The sequence below is a fragment of the Ambystoma mexicanum genome, chromosome 11 (assembly GCF_040938575.1).
Source record: "Ambystoma mexicanum isolate Mex_15411 chromosome 11, UKY_AmexF1_1, whole genome shotgun sequence".
Classification (NCBI taxonomy): domain Eukaryota; kingdom Metazoa; phylum Chordata; class Amphibia; order Caudata; family Ambystomatidae; genus Ambystoma; species Ambystoma mexicanum.
This window is the reverse complement of record NC_090934.1, coordinates 96,897,273-96,923,435: the sequence shown is the minus strand read 5'-3', so window position 1 is coordinate 96,923,435 and position 26,163 is coordinate 96,897,273. Positions and strand designations below refer to the sequence as shown.

Sequence of the window (26,163 nt, the reverse complement as noted above, 5' to 3'; positions counted from 1 at the left end):
TTGTGTTGAACTGCGCATTTAATCTCATCGTGCACAATAACAAGCTACACGCCTGCCGCTTATTATTCTTTGCAAGGCTAGTAGAGTTTACAACGAGCTTAAACTGTCCTTTATTGGGCGAAGCTGTTCAGACAATCCACGCTTTTAAGCTTGTATGCCTTTGCATTCTGGACATTTATAAGGAGCGAGTAGCACTTACCATTAAAGAGGTTCAAAAGCACATGTGCTGGAGTCCAGAATGTGCAGGGCCTCTCTTGCAAGCTGTTGGTGGTAGTTCTTTCAGCATTACCAGTGTTTGGATCATTTCCTCCTCAACACTTCCTTTCCATGCAGATTAATAGTGGGTGGCAGAAGAGAAAACACGTGCCAGGGCCAAACAAGTGAATTTATATCAAGCAGTCAGACACACGGCCATTTGCTAACAAGCATTGGCAAAGCCAACAGTTCTAGCTTTTGTGTAAGCGAAGGATAGGCATTGCTATAATGATACTGCCCGACTACAAGGGAGCAATAGCTAAAAAACGTGTGAGTGCCTGGAAAATGCCTATTTCATACCTAGACAGAAGCCAAAGCTGTTGGCTTTGCCAATGATTTAACAAGACTTCAGTGCAAGGAACAGATGTGAGGACATGTATACCGATTATAAAGTAAGTGCCTGAAGGCATGCTTTAAAAAAAATTGTTTTATTGTTTAAAGCACAGGCCTACCTCAAGGGAAGCGGAGTGCTATGCAGAAGGGTTGTTTGTGGGATCTCTGTTTACGGACGACTTGAGATTCAAGCTGGTTGGTCGTTTTGCTGCACGAGGAGCGTGTGCCACCAGATATGTGGAGCTTAGACGCCAGGTACCCCGTTGTGCTACTCGTGACTGCTTTGTAGATGATACATGAAGTCTGCAACAGTATCCTGCGTTGGAGTGGAAGCCAATGTAGATCGCGTAGGATGGGGGTAATTCGGTCTAATTTCCGTACACCGATAACAAGACGTGCTGCAGCGTGGTGGACTGCTTTTAGGAGAGCCATGTGAGCAGCTGGGAGTCCTATCAGAAGAGAATTTCTTCCATTAATATGCAAGACCACAAGGACTTGCACTACAGTCCGGAAATCTTGCGGCGGGATGAAGGGTTTGATTTTACAAAGGGTGGAGATTCTGAGCCAGGTTATTTGGGCCTTCTTAGCTTTTTGTTTCGGAAGGACAGTCAGCTGTCAATGGTGAAGCCTAAGGGTTTTGCTGAGTCTGAGAGTTGTGGATCAAATCCTTCTAGGCGCATATCATTCAGCTATTGTTGGACAAGTTGTTTTATAGCGGGTGGAGCGTGAGGACAAATTCAATCTTGGATTGGTTTAGTTTGAGGTAGGCACTTGACATCTAGGACTGGATAATGGCTATGTAATCGTGGAGACGAATGATGTCCTGTGCGCTATTTACTCTTATGTACAACTGAGTTTCATCCGCGCATTGGGGATTGACTATATTGGGATCTTTCAGGAGAGTGCAAAGAGGCTCCATTTAAAGGTTACAAAGGATTGGTGACAGGATGGAGCCTTGGGGGAATCGGCAGGAGACCTTGAGTCGGTTAGAACGCAACAAGTTCATCTGGATGGCCTGGTGTCTGCTCGAGAGGTAGGAGGTAAACCAATTCAGGAATGTGCCAGAGAATCCCATCCTGTCAGCAAGGAGGGAGAGAAGGATGTGGTCATCGGCAGTCTTGAATGCAGCTGAGACTTAAAGGAGGACGAGGAGACATGAGCCACCCTTCTCCATGAGTTAGAGGGAATGGTTCAGACCTTTTTAATGCAACAGTGGCACATTAACAGCTGCAATTCAACCATTAGCGCTGAGAAGACTGCTTTGAAAAAACAATAGCAGGCCCTACAGAGCACAACGTTTAATGTTGCTGCTTGATAGAGCTGACCAAAGAGATGCCAACAAGATCTGTTTTGGGAGGGGAGAGGCAGATAGTTGATGGGAATGGCCATACGGATTAGTATAGCTATATGTTAAGTAAACAAGCAAAGTGCCGACAAGCTGCGAGTCCCCTCTCACATCCCAAATCTCCATATCTTTACTCCAATGTAAAAGTTGCGCCATATTGTTGGCACTTAAGTATCACTTAATGGCCAAAATTAAAAATGGCTGGCTTTGTGTTGCTGTGACTTTATGTCGTCTGACCTCACTTCTTGTTTGCACATTCCATATGCTAATAAGCCCCCCACACTTGACATTTCAGGACTTGAGGCCTGACAACGTGTTTCTTATAGTTAACAGCCAGAATGTTTGTCTCCCCCAAAGGCCACTGCACCCGCCCCAGCAGAACATGCATGTGCGGGTCTTCAGAGACTGTCATTACCACTCTTTGCAAGACCAGGTCATCCTGGCAGTGGGAACCGGTCACTGATGAAGAACCAGTCGGGCTGCAGCTGGACTGATCCCCAAATTCGTATCTCCTGCATTGCTCCACAAACCCCCATAAAAGAGGTCAAAGCACTTGGTGTGTATCTAGACTCCTCTCCCACCATGACTAGTCTTGTCAATGCCATCGCATGGGCAGCAGCCTACACAGCCAAACTGATTAATGCCAGCGGATGATTCCTGACTACTGACAACTGCGTCACACTCGCCAGAGCACTAATCTTATCCAGAATCGGCTACTGCAACTCCCTATTCACAGCATCCAATACCAAAAACCATCATAAAACACAGTGAGACTGTTGGACATTCTATGAGCAGAGACATGACCTGCCCCTAGCACTTCTCTCAGGAATCACCGGGCGCTGCGACCCACGGTTGGGGAGGGAGGGAACGGGGAGGGGGGAGGAGGGAGAGTAGTTGTTGAAGGGAATGTTATAGTTATTGTTCAAAACTTGAAATGGCAATAAAAATAATTAGTACCCCGGCGAGAGACAATCAGAATGAAACAAGCATTCTGATTGGCTCTCGCCAGGTCCATAACCGGTCGGGAATCCCTCCATCGGGATTCCACGGCCTTTTCCCCCGGCGGGGGGTGTGGCACCCCCTCAGCCTATGGGGAGGCAAGAAGCAGGGCCTCCCCGCGGCTGAGAGGCTGCCTTCGCCCCCCGCCGGGGACTCGGGTAAGTATTTTTTTTCCCTTCCCTCTCTCTCCCACCCGCCCCCCCCCAACTTACCCTCTTGTCCCGGCGGGGGACGAGGGAAGTCTCCAGCCGTGTGGAGACTCGGAGCGGGGCCATCCCCGCTTCGCGCCTCCACACGGCTGGGGGCTTTCCTCTTCCCCCGCCAGGGACGCAGGTACGTTTTTTTTTCCCCTCCCACTCTCACCCTCCCAACACCACTTACCTTTTTCGTGATCCTTTTTTGCGTCCCCGGCGGGGGACGAGGGAAGTCTCCAGCCATGTGGAGACTTGGAGCAGGGCTATCCCCGCTCCGTGCCTCCACACGGCTTGGGGCTTTCATCTCCCCGTCGGGGACGCAGGTACGTTTTTTTTTTGTTTTGTTTCCCCCTCCCAACCCCACGTACCTTTTTCTTGATCCTTTTTTGGGAGCGGACGCGCTGGGAACACATGTGTTCCCAGCGCGTCCGCTCCCGATGACCGCCATGGAAAGGGAAAACGGACTCTGTTTTCCCTTTCCATGGCGGCGGCCATTTTCTTGGTTGTTTTTTTTCTGTCCCAAAACGCCGCAGCATTTCGGGACAGAAAAAAATCACTTTTAGTACCCCGGTCACGCAAATATTGCGGGCCGGGATACTAATAGCAATATGACCCTCGCGGCGGGGGCATTACCGACTCTGGTAATGCCGCGGGGCCTTCGTTAAGGCCCTCGCTTCGCTCGGGCCTATAACTACGGCCCCGGGGCATTACCTGAGTCGGTAATGCCCCCGCCGCTCGGGTCATATTGCTTAAATAAGAAAAAAAACTCCAAAGAATTCTAAATAATGCAATAAGCGAAGCACTCAACATTCTAAGAAGGGGCCACATCTCAGCAGCCAGACGTAAACTCCACTGGCTGCCAATGCGAGAGCGCATAACGTTCAAAATCCTATCCCTTACACACAAGTGCCTAGCTAACAAGGCCGCCAGATACCTGTCCAGCCTCATCAGCAAGTCCCAGACCTCCAGACCGACCAGAGCTGCATACCACTCCTGCCTGGTCACCCCGCGCTACAAGCGGTTAAACGCGGGAGGCAGCCGCTTCCCAGTAGTAGCAGCGAAACTCTGGAAATGCCATGCCTTTAGAACTTAGGACCGACACCTCCCTTTGGCCACTCCGCAAAGAACTCAAAACATGGCTCTTCCATCAAGGAAACTAGATACTCAGTAATTCGGTAACGCCTTACTACGTTCCTACCGGGTGCCCTTGCACCACACACCGGACTGCTGTTACAACACAGTCTATGTATCTGCTGCAAATCATATAGATGTAGCCATAAGCAACATATGGAACCCCGTTGCAGGACAATGTAAGAATGTACCTCACCATGCCAACCGTTAACCCTACCCTACACGCAACCGTAAGTAACTGATGACATGATCTGTAACCACTTCGCTTGTACCCAGCGCCTAGATGCCTCGGGCCCAAGCACACTTAACAAATGTCAAAATAAATAAATAAACAAGAATTTGCACTCATTTAAATAGGGTGCATTAAAAAAGTGCCAAGAGGAGGCGTAAAAAGGCGTTCCTCGGGTTTAAACTTGTTTTACCACTCTGGGACATTTGAAACGTTTTTTGCAGGCGAGGTTGGATACGGGGCGAGGGTGGGAATCGGTTTCCTCCTCGTTCTTCTCTCTGCCCCTCCTGCAAAACCTCTACATTGTACGCCTGCAAGAGGTTCTCGTGCAGCCGTTCAGCAAATACACTGCTATGCGATCCGCCGCATTTAGCGCTTCCTAAAAGCAGGCATTTACATCTTTCACAACATGGGGAGTGAAACGAAAGCGTAAAGGTGATTTCGCCTGATTGTGCTCTTTACTTTTGCACGCCGGTTTGCAAAAGTAGAAAGTTGCCGGCAGGGGAGCCACCGGCCCACAGGGCTATCGTTCGCCACCCCCCCTGCATTCATGAATATTTCTCTAGAAAATGAGCCCCACAGTGGAGCATAAACTAAAACTGACCCCGCTGCTGGAAAAAGAAATGTTCACCGCTGTTCCTTCTATCACTCGTGCATTTGTGAAATGCAGGTGACACACGGATCTCAGCAGCAGCCGTGAGCTGGCTTCGAAACCTACTATTAAAAAAAACCTGCTCACTTTTTGACTTGAGTTTAAGCAGAAACAAAGCCCTCGGAAAGCGGTGCAGCAGGCCCAGACCTCACAATCACCTTCCTTGGCAGACAAATTACTGCAATGCCCTATTTCCAACAAAAAAATCAATCAAAGCACAGCACCTGGAACATCTGATAAACAGAGATGCGCTCTCGCAGTTCTGTCTGCATTCTGGGAGATTATGAGGCTTGCCCGGGAATGGGCTCCTTCCTGCCCTGGGCTGCAGAAGCACAACTCAAGCACTTAGGGCCCTGGCAGGCAGCAAGATAAGCCTGTCTTTCGGAAAGTCAGGGGATGCTTCTGATTTTTCAAAAGTTTGGGTGAAGGGTGTAGGAGAAAAGACGCAGAAATGCAGGAGATGGAAACCAACCAGCTGAGCGCTCAAGTATTCCAAATATCTATCAGTTGTGCTCGTAATGCAGCCACAGTTCCTTTAGTCAAATCTCAACCCAGTCCCGCGTTGATCAGCTCACATCCAGATGCACTTTGGGAATTGTAGTCCTGCTTTTTAATAGGAATAAGTAGACTTGAAAATTGGTTTGATTAGGCAGGACAGCGCATTATCTTTCCCAAGCGTACAATGCACCCTGAAGTGCCCTAAGCACTAATTCAGTGAAACTCATTTCACCATATTCTGAAGAAGGAAAGGATGAGCCTTTCTACTTGGATTTGAACTTCTTGTGCTTGAATGATAAAAAGATAGCCGCTCATCGGGTGCATTAAACAGCTGAGCTATCTCAGCACCTTCAGAGATACAGAGAGTTTTCCCTTGAAGAAAAAGTTGTGGAAATGGGTTGTGGCATTCTCAGTGTTCCCCAGTCCTACTTGGCGCCAAGAGGCGGTGCGCGGTTAAGTCAACATAACATATGAGTATATCATATATAGTATATCAGTTGCCAGGGTGGGTGAAATCAATAGATTTCGTATTTTGGTGGATGAGACTCCATTGAAGTCTGTTGGTGGGTATGGGGCTTGCTGTGTGTGAACTGACTCCACACAGGATGGCACCCAGCAAAAGCGAGTGAGTCGAGCGCTACAGGCCTGGGAGAACAACTCACAGTTTCGCTATGGGTCATACCTCCTTTACGCTTTTCCCCTCAACCCTGTGAGTTAATAACTACCTGATTCACTGCACAACATGTGCTCAGTGCTTTACCGCGTGGAGGTACTTTTCCCAATGCAAGGAGCCCTCTGAACATCTGCAGTGAATAGCCAGAGTAGTTGGTGGCTGCCCTTACCTGCTTATATTCCTTCCACGTGCGGTGGAAGTCCACTGTCCCGTCTGTCCGATGCTGGATGATGGTCCAACCTCCACCACTAGTTTCCATATCACAGAGAGCCTGCAGCGAACACATACATGTGCAGAGAGTCAATTATAATAATTGAAATAACAATAATATCAATTTTTAATGTAACAATTCACGCCCGCTTCTAAGCACTGTAAAGATAGGTGCAATTATTAACCAAGTTAATGGCACCCAGTGTATCTAAGTCTGAAGGATGAAGGGCTTTAGGGGTTTCACTTTTGAAGTGCCCACTGCCCCCTTCTTAGAGACAAGCGATGGACAACTAAGCCACCCACTGAGTTACATCGGCACGTGAGGTGTCTATGAATAACAATATCTGCATAAAGTGAGTTAAGAAATGTCATCGATGAAACTCATCCAATATATCTTACAAAGAAAGGGGCTCGTATACTCTGTGCCGGAGCTCTCCACAGCAACGCACTTCCTCCTTTTTCATGATATCATGTTTGTGATATTCCAAAGGAAAGATATCAAGGGTCTCATTAAGTGTATAAGAAGTCTTTTGAAAATTAGTTTTTTTAACTTCTGATATTTGACATGATAAGTTTGTGTTAGCACTCTACAACGTGTGGACCAATCAAACGCATATTTGAATGATGTGTTGGCTAAGTGGCTACAGCAAAACACTCTAACTGTACCCTTCTCAGTTATGATGAACAAAACACTCCAACCGTACCCTTCTCAGTTATGATGAACAACACACTCCATCTGTACCCTTCTCAGTTATGATGAACAAAACACTCCAACCGTACCCTTCTCAGTTATGATGAACAAAACACTCCAACTGTACACTTCTCAGTTATGATGAACAAAACACTCCAACCGTACCCTTCTCAGTTATGATGAGCAAAACACTCCAACTGTACACTTCTCAGTTATGATGAACAAAACACTCCAACCGTACCCTTCTCAGTTATGATGAGCAAAACACTCCAACTGTACCCTTCTCAGTTATGATGAACAAAACACTCCAACCGTACCCTTCTCAGTTATGATGAACAAAACACTCCATCTGTACCCTTCTCAGTTATGATGAACAACACACTCCATCTGTACCCTTCTCAGTTATGATGAACAAAACACTCCAACTGTACCCTTCTCAGTTATGATGAACAAAACACTCCAACTGTACCCTTCTCAGTTATGATGAACAAAACACTCCATCTGTACCCTTCTCAGTTATGATGAGCCAAACACTCCAACTGTACCCTTCTCAGTTATGATGAACAAAACACTCCAACTGTACCCTTCTCAGTTATGATGAACAAAACACTTCAACCGTACCCTTCTCAGTTATGATGAGCCAAACACTCCAACCGTACACTTCTCAGTTATGATGAACAAAACACTCCAACCGTACACTTCTCAGTTATGATGAACAAAGCACTCCAACTGTACCCTTCTCAGTTATGATGAACAAAACACTCCAACTGTACACTTCTCAGTTATGATGAACAAAACACTCCAACTGTACACTTCTCAGTTTTTTGAATGGTGTGTGAATTGATGTCACACATGCCGCAATGCTTTTAGGGTCTGTACAACATAAACTGTTTGTTTGAAATCGCTCTTTTTCAAATTAACCTATGTATTAATAAGCGAAACAGCCAGCATATGCTGTTTAATCCCTCCTTTTCACTTGATAATTATGTAGCCAAAATGACAGTAATGAAATAATTCCAATATGAATGTTGCAAAACAGTACTTTGTGTAATGGCGCAATGTTAAATAGGGCATGTTACAAGCAAAGCAAGTACACATTTCAAAAAGTGATTTGTTCACTCATGTTATGCAAGGAGACATCCATTTATAGGGAACTGTTTTCAGACTACAGAACATGTTGCTTGTTCCAAATACACCAAACCCCTAGTATCATTCGCACAGTTAAAAAACACGTACCAGGTTGTTGAAATAATGTCCTGACCAATTCATCGACACTCCCCAAAAAGCAACGTGGAATTTGAAAGAAGTAATACTAATCTTTATAGCATTGCACAACTAAATTTGAGATTTTTAAAATACTTTTTACACCATTCAAGAAGTGAAATAGATGCTCCATGTGTTGCCCTCTTTATTCTGCTCCACACTAAAGAAAATGCAAATGTGAAGTAATTAAGAAGCAGATCATTATTGTAGAGCAGTTGTTAGTAACATCGAAAAGACAAACACAATTACAAAATAAAAGATTATGTTTTAAGAAGCACAAGGATGCATAACAGGTTCAGATGTCTTTATTTTTTTAAACCTTATAGTTACTCAGCCTCACATAGGTGCATTGGTGCAGCCACAAATTCCGCTCCATGCGCACTATCATCTGCCATGAGTTTGTTAAAAATATTTGGTTCAGGCGTTCGGGCAGATGCTGTGGCATTGGGTTGCCCAAGTAAAGTGAATTTCTAATAAAGAAAAATGCCGGGTCTGCCATTGTATTTTTCCAACATGGCAGGCGATGTTAGGCGGATATGCATGGTGTCTCACCAGTATTTTCCCAACACGGCAGGCGATGTTAGGCGGATACGCATGGTGTCTCACCAGTATTTTCCCAACACGGCAGGCGATGTTAGGCAGATGCGCATGGTGTCTCACCAGTATTTTCCCAACACGGCAGGCGATGTTAGGGGGATGCGCATGGTGTCTCACCAGTATTTTCCCAACACGGCAGGCGATGTTAGGCAGATGCGCATGGTGTCTCACCAGTATTTTCCCAACACGGCAGGCGATGTTAGGGGGATGCGCATCGTGTCTCATCTGTATTTTCCCGACACGGCAGGCGATGTTAGGGGGATGCGCATGGTGTCTCATCTGTATTTTCCTGACACGGCAGGCGATGTTAGGGGGATGCGCATGGTGTCTCATCTGTATTTTCCCAGCACGGCAGGCGATGTTAGGCGGATGCGCATCGTGTCTCACCTGTATTTTCCCAGCACGGCAGGCAATGTTAGGCGGATGCGCATGGTGTCTCACCGTATTTTCCCAGCACGGCAGGCGATGTTAGGGGGCTACGCATGGTGTCTCACCTGTATTTTCCCAGCACCTCAGGCAATGTTAGGGGGGTGCGCATGGTGTCTCACCGGTATTTTCCCAGCACGGCAGGCAATGTTAGGCGGATGCGCATCGTGTCTCACCTGTATTTTCCCAGCACTGCAGGCAATGTTAGGGGGATGCGCATGGTGTCTCACCTGTATTTTCCCAGCACAGCAGGCAATGTTAGGCAGATGCACATGGTGTCTCACCTGTATTTTCCCAGCACGGCAGGCGATGTTAGGCGGATGCGCATGGTGTCTCACGTGCATTTTCCCAGCACGGCAGGCGATGTTAGGCGGATGCGCATTGTGTCTCACCTGTATTTTCCCAGCACGGCAGGCGATGTTAGGCGGATGCGCATGGTGTCTCACCTGTATTTTCCCAGCACGGCAGGCGATGCTAGGGGGATGCGCATGGTGTCTCACCTGTATTTTCCCAGCACGGCAGGCGATGTTAGGCGGATGCGCATGGTGTCTCACCTGTATTTTCCCAGCAAGGCAGGCGATGCTAGGGGGGTGCTTATGGTGTCTCACCTGTATTTTCCCAGCACGGCAGGCAATGTTAGGCGGATGCGCATGGTGTCTCACCTGTATTTTCCCAGCACGGCAGGCAATGTTAGGCGGATGCGCATGGTGTCTCACTTGTATTTTCCCAGCACAGCAGGCAATGTTAGGCGGATGCACATGGTGTCTCACCTGTATTTTACCAGCACGGCAGGCGATGCTAGGGGGATGCTCATGGTGTCTCACCTGTATTTTCCCAGCACGGCAGGCAATGTTAGGCGGATGCGCATGGTGTCTCACCTGTATTTTCCTGACCTGGCAGGCGATGTTAGTGGGATGCGCATGGTGTCTCACCTGTATTTTCCCAGCACGGCAGGCAATGTTAGGCGGATGCGCATGGTGTCTCACCTGTATTTTCCCAGCACGGCAGGCGATGCTAGGGGGGTGCTCATGGTGTCTCACCTGTATTTTCCTAGCACGGCAGGCGATGCTAAGGGGGTGCTCATGGTGTCTCACCTGTATTTTCCCAGCACGGCAGGCGATGTTAGGGGGATGCGCATGGTGTCTCACCTGTATTTTCCCAGCACGGCAGGCAATGTTAGGGGGATGCGCATGGTGTCTCACCTGTATTTTCCCAGCACGGCAGGCGATGTTAGGGGGATGCGCATGGTGTCTCACCTGTATTTTCCCAGCATGGCAGGCGATGTTAGGCGGAGGCGCATGGTGTCTCACCTGTATTTTCCTGACACGGGAGGCGATGTTAGGGGGGTGCTCATGGTGTCTCACCTGTATTTCCCTGACACGGGAGGCGATGTTAGGGGGGTGCTCATGGTGTCTCACCTGTATTTTCCTGACACGGGAGGCGATGTTAGGGGGGTGCTCATGGAGTCTCACCTGTATTTTCCAGCACGGCAGGCAATGTTAGGGGGATGCGCATGGTGTCTCACCTGCATTTTCCCAGCACGGCAGGCGATGCTAGGGGGATGCGCATGGTGTCTCACCTGTATTTTCCCGACACGGCAGGCGATGTTAGGGGGGTGCGCATGGTGTCTCACCTGTATTTTCCCAGCACGGCAGGCGATGTTAGGGGGGTGCGCATGGTGTCTCACCTGTATTTTCCCAGCACGGCAGGCGATGTTAGGCGGATACGCATGGTGTCTCACCTGTATTTTCCCAGCACGGCAGGCGATGTTAGGCGGATGCGCATGGTTTCTCACCTGTATTTTCCCAGCACGGCAGGCAATGTTAGGCGGATGCGCCTGGTGTCTCACCTGTATTTTCCCAGCACGGCAGGCGATGTTAGGCGGATGCGCATGGTTTCTCACCTGTATTTTCCCAGCACGGCAGGCAATGTTAGGCGGATGCGCCTGGTGTCTCACCTGTATTTTCCCAGCACGGCAGGCGATGTTAGGCGGATGCGCATGGTTTCTCACCTGTATTTTCCCAGCACGGCAGGCGATGTTAGGCGGATGCGCATGGTTTCTCACCTGTATTTTCCCAGCACGGCAGGCAATGTTAGGCGGATGCGCCTGGTGTCTCACCTGTATTTTCCCAGCACGGCAGGCGATGTTAGGCGGATGCGCATGGTTTCTCACCTGTATTTTCCCAGCACGGCAGGCAATGTTAGGCGGATGCGCCTGGTGTCTCACCTGTATTTTCCCAGCACGGCAGGCGATGTTAGGCGGATGCGCATGGTTTCTCACCTGTATTTTCCCAGCACGGCAGGCGATGTTAGGCGGATGCGCATGGTTTCTCACCTGTATTTTCCCAGCACGGCAGGCAATGTTAGGCGGATGCGCCTGGTGTCTCACCTGTATTTTCCCAGCACGGCAGGCGATGTTAGGCGGATGCGCATGGTTTCTCACCTGTATTTTCCCAGCACGGCAGGCAATGTTAGGCGGATGCGCCTGGTGTCTCACCTGTATTTTCCCAGCACGGCAGGCGATATTAGGGGGAGGCGCATGGTGTCTCACCTGTATTTTCCCAGCACGGCAGGCGATGTTAGGGGGATGCGCATGGTGTCTCACCTGTATTTTCCTGACACGGCAGGCGATGTTAGGGGGATGCGCATGGTGTCTCACCTGTATTTTCCTGACACGGCAGGCGATGTTAGAGGGATGCGCATGGTGTCTCACCTGTAATTTCCTGACACGGCAGGCGATGTTAGGGGGGTGCTCATGGTGTCTCACTGGTATTTTCCCAACATGGCAGGCAATGTTAGGGGGCTACGCATGGTGTTTCACCTGTTTTTTCCCAGCACCTCAGGCGATGTTAGGGGGGTGCTCATGGTGTCTCACCTGTATTTTCCCAGCACGGCAGGCGATGTTAGGGGGATGCGCATGGTGTCTCACCGGTATTTTCCCAGCACGGGAGGCGATGTTAGGGGGGTGCGCATGGTGTCTCACCGGTATTTTCCCAGCACGGCAGGCGATGTTAGGGGGGTGCGCATGGTGTCTCACCTGTATTTTCCCAGCACGGCAGGCGATGTTAGGGGGATGCGCATGGTGTCTCACCGGTATTTTCCCAGCACGGCAGGCGATGTTAGGGGGGTGCGCATGGTGTCTCACCACACTATCATTGGCTGTGGGTCCTCCGCAGGGTGACACATGCTGCCTGCATTGACTATTCTGGCCAGGGCAGAATGGAGTTGCAGCTCAACTCACCTGGAGAGTCAAAGGTTGCAGACCCCGGGTTTAAGAGGGTCGATCGAAAGGCACCTCAAGTTTAAAGTGGGCTCATCAATGATACTTTGGCACCTGTAGGCGACTTTGTGAATAAAAGCTATGGTAGGGTCATGACCATGATGCCCCCTAGTACCAAGACCCTGGCACATCTGTCCATGTGGGCACTCTCGGTCTGATTTTTATTTATTTATTTATTCGTATTTTTAAAGCGCACATCAGCCCAAGGAAATCTGATCATATGCCAAGCTTCTTTGATTTGTTTAGCTGAGGGGAATGAATTGGAGTGGGGCTAGAGGGCAATGAGGGGCGGGGGTCATCTAAAGACCTCACTTGGAAAAAAAGGCTGAAATGAAAAGGGACCACGTCGGACTATTAAGCAGAAGGACCAGTCTTTCACAGGCGACGATTGTAGGGCTCCCTATGTATGTGACTGTGCAGGAACGCTTGACATATGAATGACTCCGCCCCAGCCCAACCGGCCCTCACCTTCAGGATTCTCCTTGGGCTGGAGCGCTCTCTCTGGGTTAAAGCACTGGACCGCGTGTCACTTGTTTTTCTATTTTTGGTCTGGTTTTTAGACAATGAGAGACATGCGTCCATGCGCAAAAATGACAAAAATGTTGGAATCCCATAACAGCAGAATCGTTTTTTGGCCGCGTTTCCAGTGTGGGACAAGAAGAGCGAGCATAACACGCGCTGACGGTCTCCAGCTGTGCCAGGGGTGGCTGCCGATCCGAGGCCGGCCTTTCCGCCTGCTGGCCACATCCTGAGATTAGAACGAGGCAGCAGCTGGTCATTCTGTGAAGCTGTCAAAATAGTCCCGTGGGTTAATGTTCGCGCTGCGCAGGCCTTCGAGTAAGCGGGCTATCGTTCTAGTTGACTGGACAGGCACAGTAGCCCGGTGGGTGGGAGCGGGGATTCCAGTGGCAGGAACGGTTAACCGACCCTAAACCCAAACTGACGTGCAGGTTTGGGTATTGTAGCTCTCGGGCTCGGCAGGGCAGTTTCTAGACAAACTTGCACCCATGGCAAAGCACCAGAATACCCCACACCACCTAGGGTGCTATTCTACTGCTGTCCCACACTGCACGCCCTCTCCAAAATAATGTAATTATTGCAATTTAAATGCAATTTTTTCGCCTTGCAAAATTAATAAGTAGACTATTTTCACTACAATATTTTAAACAGGAATGACATTTCTGGCTCATGTTTTTGTTTGCTCTCCTAGCTGAAGAGTCAGTAAAAGGGTCTGTTGCTGCTGCTGTATTCTAGTTTTCCAGCAATGTATACTCTCTATTATAAGTGTGCAAGAGGCAAACGCTCTCTGCAGTTGGTGAACACAGCGCCCAGAGGCCGTTCCAAGCGCTCCTGCAGAAGAATGGAAGATGGGCGGGATATAAAGGGAACGAGTTAGGATGAGGAAAAAGAAGGCAGTTCTCAGCTATATTAAAGAAGGTCATAAAGAACGCCTTGAAACGACTTCAAAGCGCTATAGGGGAAGACCGGAGAAAAAGGTAGGCTATGAGGGTATTATAATTATTTTTTTATAATGCGCTTAATACCGAAGAAGTTTCGAAGCGCAGGCCCGGGATTCGAACCTGTGTTGCTCTAGCGAGCGCGTTCCTACTAAGCTACACTACCTGTGTCGCAGTCATGCGCTGTGAGGCCTGCAGGCGATTTGGCGCTATACCAAGAATTTAAATAAATAAATAAATGTTGCCATATGATGTCAGTACCCGGTCAAAGTATACAAATGCTTGCCAAATGGTGCGAGAGCATGAGCATTCGACAAAACCTGGCATATGGCGAGAGTACCCGAGTATAGGAGGGCCATGTCTAGAAAATGCTATGAGGACTTAGGCATGTGATGGCAACAGCTGCCCAATGGGGTGGCTTCCTGGGCTTATGATCCTGAATACTGGCAAATAATTTCATTGCGGATACGGATGGACAGCTCAGGCGCAACGGGCTGAGGCTGGGGATGCGACAAGGCTATGGGACAAGCATGAAACCCTGGCGGCACCAGCCCGGCCCTTCTTCATTCTGAGGGTGAGGAATCGAGTGCCATCAGTGGGTGATAATAACGCACATTAAAACAGCGCTTAGAAGTGCTCCAAGCACTTGCCGAAGCACATAATATATGATGCAAGTAGAATGCCAACATCTTGAAATGCCCAGTGAATTGCCCTCGCTGCTGGTGTCTGATGGCAAAGCTCGCCAGGTGCCAGAATATCTGCCAATCCTGTGGGTTCCTTGCTGTATGATGGCAATACCTGTCATAGGTTTTATATTAATGTTTCTTGGCAAAACGTGTACAATGATGGCAACTTAAACATACAGTTGCAACGCTGGGCAAATCGCGGCGAGGGACTCTGGGCACGTGATCCCAAAACCTACAGTAGCGAGAAAGAAAACCTGTTCATTAAACACATGTCAAATTGCTACAATAATTGTTTTCTACATCTGCAGATCCATTTTCTCAATCAGAATTCAACACCTCAATTTTTCCAACTCCTGGCCCCTTCGTAAAAACTGAAATCAACAGCAACACACGTAATGTGTACAAATATAACTTTTTCCCCCATACTTACTCAAACTGTTTCCCTCCGAATAAAGAGCATAGTTTGGGAAGGTGATGAATCCATGTCACCCGAACACGTGTTTCCAGTCCTGGGCTTTCATGCAACAAATCAATGCATTATGGGAGTTGCAGTTTTTTGTTTCAAATGGTTTAACATACCAAAAAACAATGATTTTCAAAACAAAACTGTTCAGATATCATGGAGTCACTTATTCTCCCTAAAACATGTGACAAACAAGAAAACGATCCTAGTCCTATGTTAAAATACCACAAACAAATGTCAATTTCTCCCCTCCTCATATTAAAACTTCCTTTGCCCATTCACTTTGGTGTCCCACTCCTGCCCTCACAACCACCTGCCCCTCCAGGCAATCTCTGGTCCTTTCGCTTAAGTCCTCAAAAAAGCAACCCTTTCAATCCATCATAAATGCCTAATCCTTTATTCTCACAAGCCAGTGCTTTGCAGACATTAGCACACTGTTTAAGCATGATTAGGCTGGCAAAGAGATGCTAATTTGGTAGAAGCCATCTTAAAAGATACTAAAGAATTAAGCCATTGGCTGGCTCATGGGGTTCTGATGGGTATGGGCAGGGCAGGCTTTTGTCCCAGCCTCTGTGCGTGTCAACGGAACCATGTTAAAATTGACGGCTCCCTAGGCTGCTTGCTGCGCCCCTTCCGTCATCAGTGCCCCGGGCCATCGCCTAGTTTGCCCGCCCCTGAAACGGGGCTGCTCTCGGGGGTTCTGTAGGATCCCCACCTTAGACTGAGGGTACTGGTGAGTGGGCTTTGCTCAGATCTGCAGCTTTTTGGCAGCCATTTCAAGCTATTGCAGGCCTGAGCGAGCAGCTTGGCGAGGCTGAGTGCTGGAACGGGCCAAGTCCGCGCATGAACACAGGGCTTAATGCTTATAGCACCCCAGCACTCATACCAGGATACCAATATTACAGCTGGGCGCGGCAGGTGGTGCTTGAGCCGGCCCAGACAAAACTGGGATCTGGCTTTACCATCCTTTCTGGCCATTAACTGCCCAAAGTGGGGCTCGAACTCGAACCCTGCATGCTGCCTGTAGTGCTGGTCCTAAAATAATTTTAAAACTCTGCTTCTCTTTTGTAAGAATACCACAGGTGTGCTGTTGCCTGACTCCCCGTCCCACCCCTCTGGCACTCATTGATTGGCTGGAGCGGGACAGAGAATACAAGCACTCATCCATTGGTTCCTGGCTCTCCAGCACTAGCTAATACTGTGTCATGTTGGAAAAAATGGTGGGGTGCGGTTGGATTGAAGGGAGCATATGGCTATTCACGCTTTCATCAAAGGGAAGACGCAGCCGTTGAAAGATGGCCGACAGATCAGCGTGAGGGGGCTTTCCAGGGTGTCAGGAAGAGGCGACGTGTCCGTGGCACACACCGTCGCAGTGAGTGGTAACGTTACAGGCAAGTCTGGCGCAAGGGTTGAGGAATCGCGGGAAAGCAGGGATGAGGCATGAACCAGTGCCTGGGAATCAGCGTGGAGTTTCCAAGGAAAGGGGTCTTATACCGGTGAGTCATTATGATTTTGGTGGTGCAGGAAAAGTGCTGGTAAAAGTGGTGTTAATTCCATTACTGCCATTTTCCCGAAACACCGAACTACAGGTTTATAGGTGGGGGTTGCCTGATTCATCTCCAGCCAAGAGCTGGAGGTAAATCGGGCCTCCACCAGCAAAAAATAAACCGGAAGTTCCCCCCATGGAGTCCTATCGGACTACATGGAATGGGGAATGACTACGGTTGCAGGTAACCTGTAATATCCCAGTAATACCGGGATATCAGGTGCCTGTAACGGTAGGTCCATTTGCCTTTACCCCACCGGAATTACAGGCGGGATATAGGCAAACCCTTAATGACCCCCTAGATGGCATTGCTAGGATCAGAGGTCTGCAACTTTTAATCTCCAAATGAATTGTCTCCAATTCCTTTCAGCCATAGCCAGAAAAATCAATGGTGAGGGATCATGGGAGTCATAGTCCAATAAAGTCTGGCGAACCCCAGGCTGCAGTACCCTGGTAGGACACAGGCCTCCAACCCCAGTGGAACTGGGCTGAATAAAGCACAGGTTTCCAAGGGGAAATAAAACAAGGTAGAGGCAGCTGTTTAAACCCACTGGACCAGGGTAGAGGTATGAAAAATGGCCCATCAATGGGTATATCGTAAGACTAGACAGACAGGCGAAGGCAAGGTAACTTTCTTTATTCTTCTACAGAATGAGTATTCTTGCTCTACTCAGGGGGGACATGTCCCTGTACAGCCTTTCCTTCTCTATCCCATCCCCCGTGTCTTTGGACACATCTGGGCTAAACATATCACCTAACGACTAGGGCACGGCAAATACAAAACCTCACGATTCCCCATAACCTACCCAGCTACAGCAACGTTTCTCACAGCATTCCTGTGCGCTGAGGACTAGGGGTCTGCAACCTGATGCTCTCCAGATGTTTTGCACTACAACACCCATGATCATTCACCAGTCACTGTGCTGGCTAGGACTGATCGAATGTCTAATGCCAAAACATCTGGAAAGCCAACATTTGCAGACCAGAGCTCAAGAAGTTCCTCTTCAAGACATGGCTGTTCCTTAATACCTAGGTCTGCATACCCTGCACTCCCCACCCTCCCCAGACTCTGATCTGCTCCCCATTGTCTGCCTCCAAAGCTCCCAATGGCTCACCCTCGGCTGTTAGCTTTCAGCTGTTTTTTTTCTCTGCTTCCCTCGATGTGTTCTTCCCTCTATGATTGTAAAGCGCTCCTTTACTTCCTGAAACTAGGTCAGCACTCAATAAATACCCAAATAATAATAATACTTTCTATACAACAAGTCTTTTCTCGTTGGCAGTCTTGTGGGAAATGCTCTAAACCACAGCCTGACTGACGGATTTTAGTGACAAAAGCTGGGACGCGGAAGACACGTTACCCCTCGCACCTCTTCCTCATCACAGTCCTTATCCTCTGAGGTGGGATGTTAGTCTGTCATCTACGCCAACATTTAAAAACAATATTCTCCCAAAAATTCTTCTCACTCAATATTATTTATGAAGGAAAACTGGGACCCAGTCACCCTCCCATCCCCCACACCCCAGTGCAGAGTATCAAACCTCTTTGTACTCCTGGCCATTTCCTGTTTTGTCTGCCTCCACAGGAGGCAGGTTAACAAGTGTCTACACTTCCGCAAGCATACGGTAAATAGCATTATGCTTTTCTGGCATCGCTTCACATAGATCTTTTGTACTTCTGGGTGAGTTCTTTCCTTTTAGGTGTTATTTTCCCATGTATTGTGAGCCAAAGGATAGTAGAGCAACATAGGGGGAGCTAGCGGCATTTTTGGGAGCCCTTTCTCTCCATATCAGGAAATAGCTTTATTTTATTAATTATGATGCGCGCCAGGCGGCAACGATTTTGCTCTCCGGTATTCAGGTTATCCCTTTGGACCTTCCATAAAAATAACCCTCAAAACTTGGTTATTCACGCAAACCCGCTAACTCATCAGGCAGGGAGATCGAACACCCACACAACTGGATTGCACCCTCTTGTAACCAGCAACCAGATACTTGTACCAGCTGTTTGTTTGTGATTTCGTCCAAAAATGTAACCAGCGCACAGATGCCTCCGGGCTTGGAGCGCTCTACAAATGCAAATAAATAAATAAATAAGGGCCCTTGTTTGTGTGAGCGCTCAGGCATGAGGGTAAGGATGGTGAGCCATTGAACTCCTAGCCCAGTGTGTACGCCTTTACCTCTGATTCGATTCGAACTAGGTTCACTCTCAATGTTCTCTTTCGTTATTTGGAAATATTGCGCTTTTTTCCGCAAGTGTCTACTGTCATTAGAGCGTCTAGACATTTTGTGAAAAGTGGCATCACACCTTCTTAAAAAAAAATCTGGTCTTTTCTAGACAATGGCGTGCTTTTACTATGAATGCACTGTCTGACGCGTCTGTTGACCTGGAATTACTCTTGTCCAATGAAGCGCGAGCCAAAACAAAAATCCATCAACATGATTGGATCATAACTCAGACCAAATGCATTAATTATAAGGACTTTGATCGAACTCTGTTCGGTCACAAGCGCTGTAGAGTAATGATCGATTATCTGGCCAAATGTCCATGTTCAAAGACTCGTCAGAAGTTTCTCTGCTTTCGTTTGAACCTTTGGCTGACCCTAGATGTTTTGGTGCGTAGAAAACAAATCACGTAGGCAGAGAATGTGTGTCGTTTTTGTAAAAATGCTGACCAAAGAGAAACGTTGGAACATTGTCTAGTTCATTGTCCAAATTTAGTCATCTTCCAAAAAAAATGTTTTGGAAATTATTTTGAAGACCAAAATGTGTATATTCAAAAAAATATGTGGCAATGTATTTTTTCATCTACATCATTAGGCATCAAAATAGCTACTGTGCAATTTTTGGATGCAATTTTTTCTGTTTAGTACTATTTAATTGAATTGAATTCATTCTATATTTTTGTACATTATTATTGTAATAATTGGACAATGTATATCCTTATCTTGACTATAAAAGACATTTGATCAATTGTAGTGTTTTGATATTTTGATACTGTGTAACATTTGAAAGGTTGATTTTATTAACCATAAAAATAAAAAAATAAAAATAATTGAACTCCTAGCACCCCCCCCCAGTCATTTCTGTGGCCCTCGTAGGGGTACCTGATTAGCATAAAGAACCAGGCACCCCAAGGGTGCATGTATTAGACTGGATGTGGGCTGTCTTTCAGGAGCATTAAATGGGAGTGTTTTAGTATCCACAGAATGTGGTGCACCCTTACTTTGACAGCTCAGCTCTGTGGACCCAACTCTAATTATGTGTATTGAACTGATGGCATGTGGGCATATACACACGCTTATTATTATTATTATTATTATTATTATTATTATTATTATTATTATTATTAGGGTATGTATTGAGCACAGACCCAGCTTCAGGAGGCAACAGAGCACTTTACAAATAATATGGGGAAGGACACAGTGAGGGAAGCAAAGATATAAGGTAGCAGGGAGCTAAAAACAGGGGAGGGGGACCAGGGGGCGGGCAATTCGGCAGCAAGGGACCAACAAGAAAGCGGGGGACCCAACAGGGGGGACTCATTCTAGGTATGGAGTGGAGAAAGTGTGGACCGAAGTGTCAGGAAGGAGGTATTTCTTGAAGAGGAGGGTCTTGTGCTCCTTCCTGACATGTAGAAGCGAGGGGTTGAGGCTGGTGTTGACAGGGAGGAGGTTCCAGAGTCTGCGAGGGTAGACAGAGAAGGCCTGTCTTCTGGTTCTTTAGTTCCTGCACTGGCGGAGTTCAAGTCTGCACATGTCTTTACTTCTGGTGGATCGCAGGCCTCCGGAGATGCTGAGTTTCTCAGTGAGGTAGCCTGGGGCCTTCAGAGTGACAGCCTTGTAGATGATTTAAAGATGATACAGGCTTGCAGAGGGAGTCAGTGGAGTTTGATGTGGGTGGGAGGAAATGTAGTCGAATTTGAAAAGTCCTTTGCTAAGTCACGCTGCAGCATGTAAGACACATCGTAGGGGTACGAGGGTGCTTGGAGGACAGACTTCCAGGAGAGCGGGCCACGGCTTGGAGAGCAGATCTGAAGTTGTTTTCCGGGATGAAGGGCTTGATTTCCGCAGGAGAGGAAGTTGGTATCAAGCCATTCGTGTCTTACTTTTGATGTGCTCCTTCAAAGACAGGTGCCTGTTGATGTCGAAACCAAGGAGCTTGGCACAGGTGGTCAGCTGGGGTGTGAAGCCCTAAAGGCTCACTGCAGGGAGCCAGGACTGGATGCCAGGGTGTTTGGTGTTGTTGGTCAGCAGTAGAAATTCAGTCTTGGAGGGGTTCAGCTTCAGGTAAGCACAGGACATCCAGAATTGGATCAATGTGAGGCAGGCCTTCAGCCTGTGGATGTCTTCGATGGAGGATATCTTGAGGTAGCGCTGCGTATCATCAGTGTGTTGGTGGATGTGGATGTTGTTTGGAGCCAGGAGGGTTCTGAGGGGCTCTATGTAAAGATTGAAGATCACAGGGGAGCGGATGGATCCTTGCAGGTGATGGGTAGAGTTGGTGATCTGGAGGAATCCATTCGGAAGAAGCGATGGTGGTTAGCAAGGTATGATTTCAACCAGCTGAGGATGATCCCGCGGACCCCCATGCAGCGATTTAGAATGTGAGTGATTGTCTGGTGCTCTACCGTGTGAAATGCCGCTGAGAAGTCAAAGAGAATCAGAAGGCAAAGGAGGGCCATGCATGCAAACACACATACATGCACGGCTGGCGAACATGCTTTATTAAGCAGGTTTACCTGTGGCGTGCCCTTTTTCCCTCCTCCCACGCCCTGTCTTTGGTACCTGTGCTTCGTTACACTTGGTCCTCAGGGAAGTAGATTGCTAGCAGGAATCTTGGTGGGGGGTAGGTGGGCTGTGCCTACAGCCCTAGAACATGTTTCTATGGATTGAAGCTACTTTCAGAAAAGATTGAAAGAAAGAAAAATGGGAACACAGCACACATCTCTAAGCATATGTGTAGGGCCGCACCATTGATTTGAATGGGTCTCCTCTAGGCTCCATGGTAACCTGGGAACTGCAACACCTGGCGTGAATCTGTTAGTGAGCAACGCTCTTGGCGAGCGCTACAAGTTTCATTGGTTATAGCTGCAGTTTGACCCGCCATGCATATTCTCATGCTCAGCTAAGTATGTTTGCTCTTACACAATTTAGTTTGAACTCAAACAGATAACGGGCCCCATTATGAGTTTGGCGGTAATTCGGTGGTAAATCCACTGCAATACTTCTAAACTCATTTACTGCCACAGTACTTGGTCCCGAGGAGTTACAGGATTACAAGTGGTAGTAATTCACAATTCCTGGAGTCCTGTTGGAGTCAACAGGATTCTATGGGGAGTTTTGGCAGAGTTACCACTGGTGCACCAAGCTGGAGGTGAAACTGCCACTTTTCCTCTGAAAATCAGCATATTTGCCACACGTTAATACCGCCAGCAATAAATGCGCCAGAAATTATAATTTTTCAGTGTGGGAAACGTGTCAGTAACTTTGTTCCTAGACCGCGAGACATGGAATGCGGCCCAATGTCTGCTACGGGGTCAAACAGACTAAAAAAAGAGAGATAAAGGAGCCATTGATATTTGATTACATTTTCTATGATTAATGTGTACCATTTTCAGGGAGAAAATAAAATTGGTTTGACTTCCTTCTGTGCGCAAACTCCGGTTTATCAGGATTTTAGAATATTTTGGTGCTTAGTATCAGGATGGCCAATGAACCAGTTATAGAATATGGCTTCATAGAACCTTAGTGCTAGTTTCTTTTTCTATCCCTTAACCCAAGATAAGCGGCGCACCAGCCCACGCTTAGGTACGTCATCTCAACGGGGATAGTTAGTGGGGGTTGGAGGGCAAGAATAGCTACGTTTGTTGGGTTGACACACCTGGACATTGTTGTGTGCTTACAATTTTCAGTAAACATCTTTTACAAATTCATTTGTAAGTCAATTTAATTCTCTATATAAGTGATTGTTCTGCTACCATCTTGTATTTTTGTTTTGAGTGTTGGAGCTGACCACCCTTACCCGGGCCAGCCTCACACCACGACAGGAAGCACAGAGGCTCATCACTGACGTCCTGCAATGACGGGGCCCAAACACAGCTCAGGGGAGAAGGCCATATCGTGAGCCATCTCATGGGTCTCCCCGCCTTCCACAGAATCCAAAATATTGCCAAAAATGGATGTTCCCTTACTCACCTCGGAACCCGTGTCTGTGGGACCCATAACCGTTCTCACAGAGATTTTCCGGCCAAAATTTCATTCTCGATATCAACCCAATGTTTGGGAGTACGTGGGTAAAGATGGTCCACCACCACCCTAAATGGAGCCACTTTATAGTACCTCCATTAGTCCGAAAATTCATCGCGAGCCTCTCTAGGCAATATGAGTCTATCATATGCTATCCGAGGCTTCGCCCCTTCCAAAGGAACTGCAGCAGAGACCTTTGAACCTTCTGCATAAAATCATTGGGTACTGTCTTTGTTCTTACTCTGTGCTGCCCTCCGATGGCGAGGAGAGGCAGGCCTCCATCCCCAGGCGCCGCCAGTTCATCCCAGCCTCTCCGCTCTCGCACTTCTACTGACCTCCTTCTGGGCCAAGCTCACAGACCGCCCCGCCTAGCTGGGATGTGACCGGCTCCTCGATCGCTTTCACCCCACTGCCACTAGGTGATCTCAAAACTACCACCGTAACACAGTGGCGCGGCTCTGGGACTCGGAGCACCCCCCGCTCCAGGTCTTCTCCGTAAGCAGCTCCAGCACGCACATGGGATCCACGATTTTCCTTGAGCCTCGTCTCAGCACCTTTGTGCAGCCAATCCCAGAAAAAACACCCCTGGGAACACCTTAGGCTATTGAGAAGCATCCGCCTCCGCAGCGATCTGATTTCGGTGCTCAGGAGTGTGACGGAGCACTATTTACAATGCTATTATTGAGAGCTCGCTGATCATGCAGTCATTGTCTCCACACCCCCTAGTGGTCACCGTGCAGCAGTCTTTTTATATATTGTCGGCATTCTACTCCGACCACGAATCCGGTTTATCTGGGTTTTATCTATCATCAAACACATAGAGGGCTTCAAGTTTTCCCTCTGGACAACATGATCCGAGCATACAGGATTACTTGCCGAACAGATTTCGTGTCCTTGTGCCACAAAACTCTTGCGTGACCAGTACACCAATCAAACTGCAGTTTGGTGCCCTCTGGCTTTCATTCAGGATCGGGGATAGGTTCAAATGTATCTGGATCCGGACACCCTCACGGGTGCACAATTTTTGAATCTTCGGGCCTCATTGCGAGTGTGGTGGTACTGTAAAAGAATAGCAAAACCGACTAACCACTGTTTTCACTGCAAGGCCATATTGTAACTTTGGAACAAAATTGGAGGAAAATCTTCCATAACTTGTGTGGAGGTTTTTCCACCAGATAAATTGAGGATTTACTGCTGGCCCAATTACCGCTGGGCTTTTTTCTCCAAACACCAATCGGGTCCTATGTGATATAATGGGGAATAGCCCTAACCCGTAATCTGGAAGATTTACCTCCAGTCCTGAGGAGATAATATCATCACCAACGGCGGCAATGGTATTGAAGTTTGGCGTATTTACCACGGTTAAATCCGCCAAACTTGTAATGATGCCATTCACCTCCTCTCCTGTTGGTCTAGTGGTGGGAAACCTGTGACCCTCCAGAAGTTATGGCCTACACTTCCCATGAACCCTCAACATTGACTATGCTGGCTAGGGTTGGTGGGATCTGTAGGCCATTATCTCAGGTGGCTACGGATAGCCCCTTGGTTATTATGATTACTAGGAGTCGCCATAAAATGGAGTTGTTGTTTGTTTTCTGACTGGCATCTCAGCCCTCCTTAACCGTCTTTTAGTTGCAGTCATCTTGACTAGTCTTCCCCAAGGTCAGATGATTAATATCGCCCGAGTAGAACGGGTATGCCCAGATGTGGGTCTCGAGCCTGCTGTGCCAAGAGAACCAAGCTGCACCTCACTGACGATGCAAAGTGAGGGTGAAACATGTCTGGGATTGCTTGTGGTCTTGTGCAGAAGGCATGTGACTTTACATTTTGGGCTGGGCTACCCTTTTGGTACAGGACCAAGACTGATTTGCATATGCTCTTTCCCCTTCTGTAATGGTATGGCAGGCTGAAAACCATATTCTGAACAGTTGCCAGAGGTTATGATTAATTCAGAACCTTCCACCCATCATTCTGCAGTTTTCTTAACACCTCTCACAATACCACACAGTGCATATACCACCCAACACACATACACACAGCACATACCTCGCAACACTAAACACAAAGTACATACCCCAACATGCATACACCACACCTACCACAGCACTTAAACCACGTGACGCACAACACACCTGCTGCAAACAACTCTTGCAGCACCATGTTTCAGACTTCTGCAATCTCTCTAACTTTGCCCTTGCGCCCAAGCCGTCCTCGGCCTGCTCTATACTGGCACCCACCACCCAATTTCATGTGGCTCAACTCTAAAATAAGGCAGATTCCGTGGCACACCCTCATCCTGTCCATGACCTTAACATTGCATACTGGCCAATATGACAAGGCCCACTGACTCCTGTACCACATCTAAGCCAGGATTATGTCACAGATGCAGCAACGCTGTTAGAGCCTTTCCACATTTTCAGTTGAAATGGGTCCAGTGCTCTGAGGGCGGGGGTGGTGGGGCCCCGAGCTTCTGCCCTATGTTGGCAGTCATATTACACAAAAATATACGTCCTCATTCTATGTCGGCCGGTCTGGTAAAAAAGTGCCTTTTTTCTTTATTTATCCACGTTTATTTTTTGTTACATAAAAAGATAATTAGCAACCCGTATTTTCCTGCATTTATTCTAACGAAAAGTGCATTTATTAAAGCACCCATGCAGCCATATGGGAAAGAAATGCTAACTCACTTTTTTCCATAACAACACACGGTTGCTCCTGTGACTGCTGCTGCCTTAAGATATATGCTGGCAGCAATTTTAAGAACTTTAGTGCAATTTTTATACAACCTTTACACTCTCCATGCTGCCAATCCGCAATTCGATTGGCCGGCGATGTATGAGTGACATCATAGAGAACCAGACAGAAAGACCTATTTTTCTGTTTTTTCCATTTATATAAATAAATACAGATAGAAAGCCGATTGATTTCCGGCTGTATTTATGTGTAAACATCAGTACAACCGGAAGACTGGATGCCTTAATTATAATTTA

At 47.8% G+C, this 26,163-nt stretch overlaps 1 protein-coding gene across 1 annotated transcript in view; it reads right to left on the bottom strand.

Annotated features, from left to right (window-relative positions):
• Positions 1-26,163, bottom strand: part of LOC138503106 (angiopoietin-2-like) — a 239,575-nt gene that overhangs the window by 79,767 nt on the left and 133,645 nt on the right. The window contains exon 6 of the mRNA XM_069622615.1: positions 6,479-6,580. Within this exon, the coding sequence (XP_069478716.1) occupies positions 6,479-6,580 (102 nt within the window). The remainder of the gene's footprint in view (positions 1-6,478; positions 6,581-26,163) is intronic.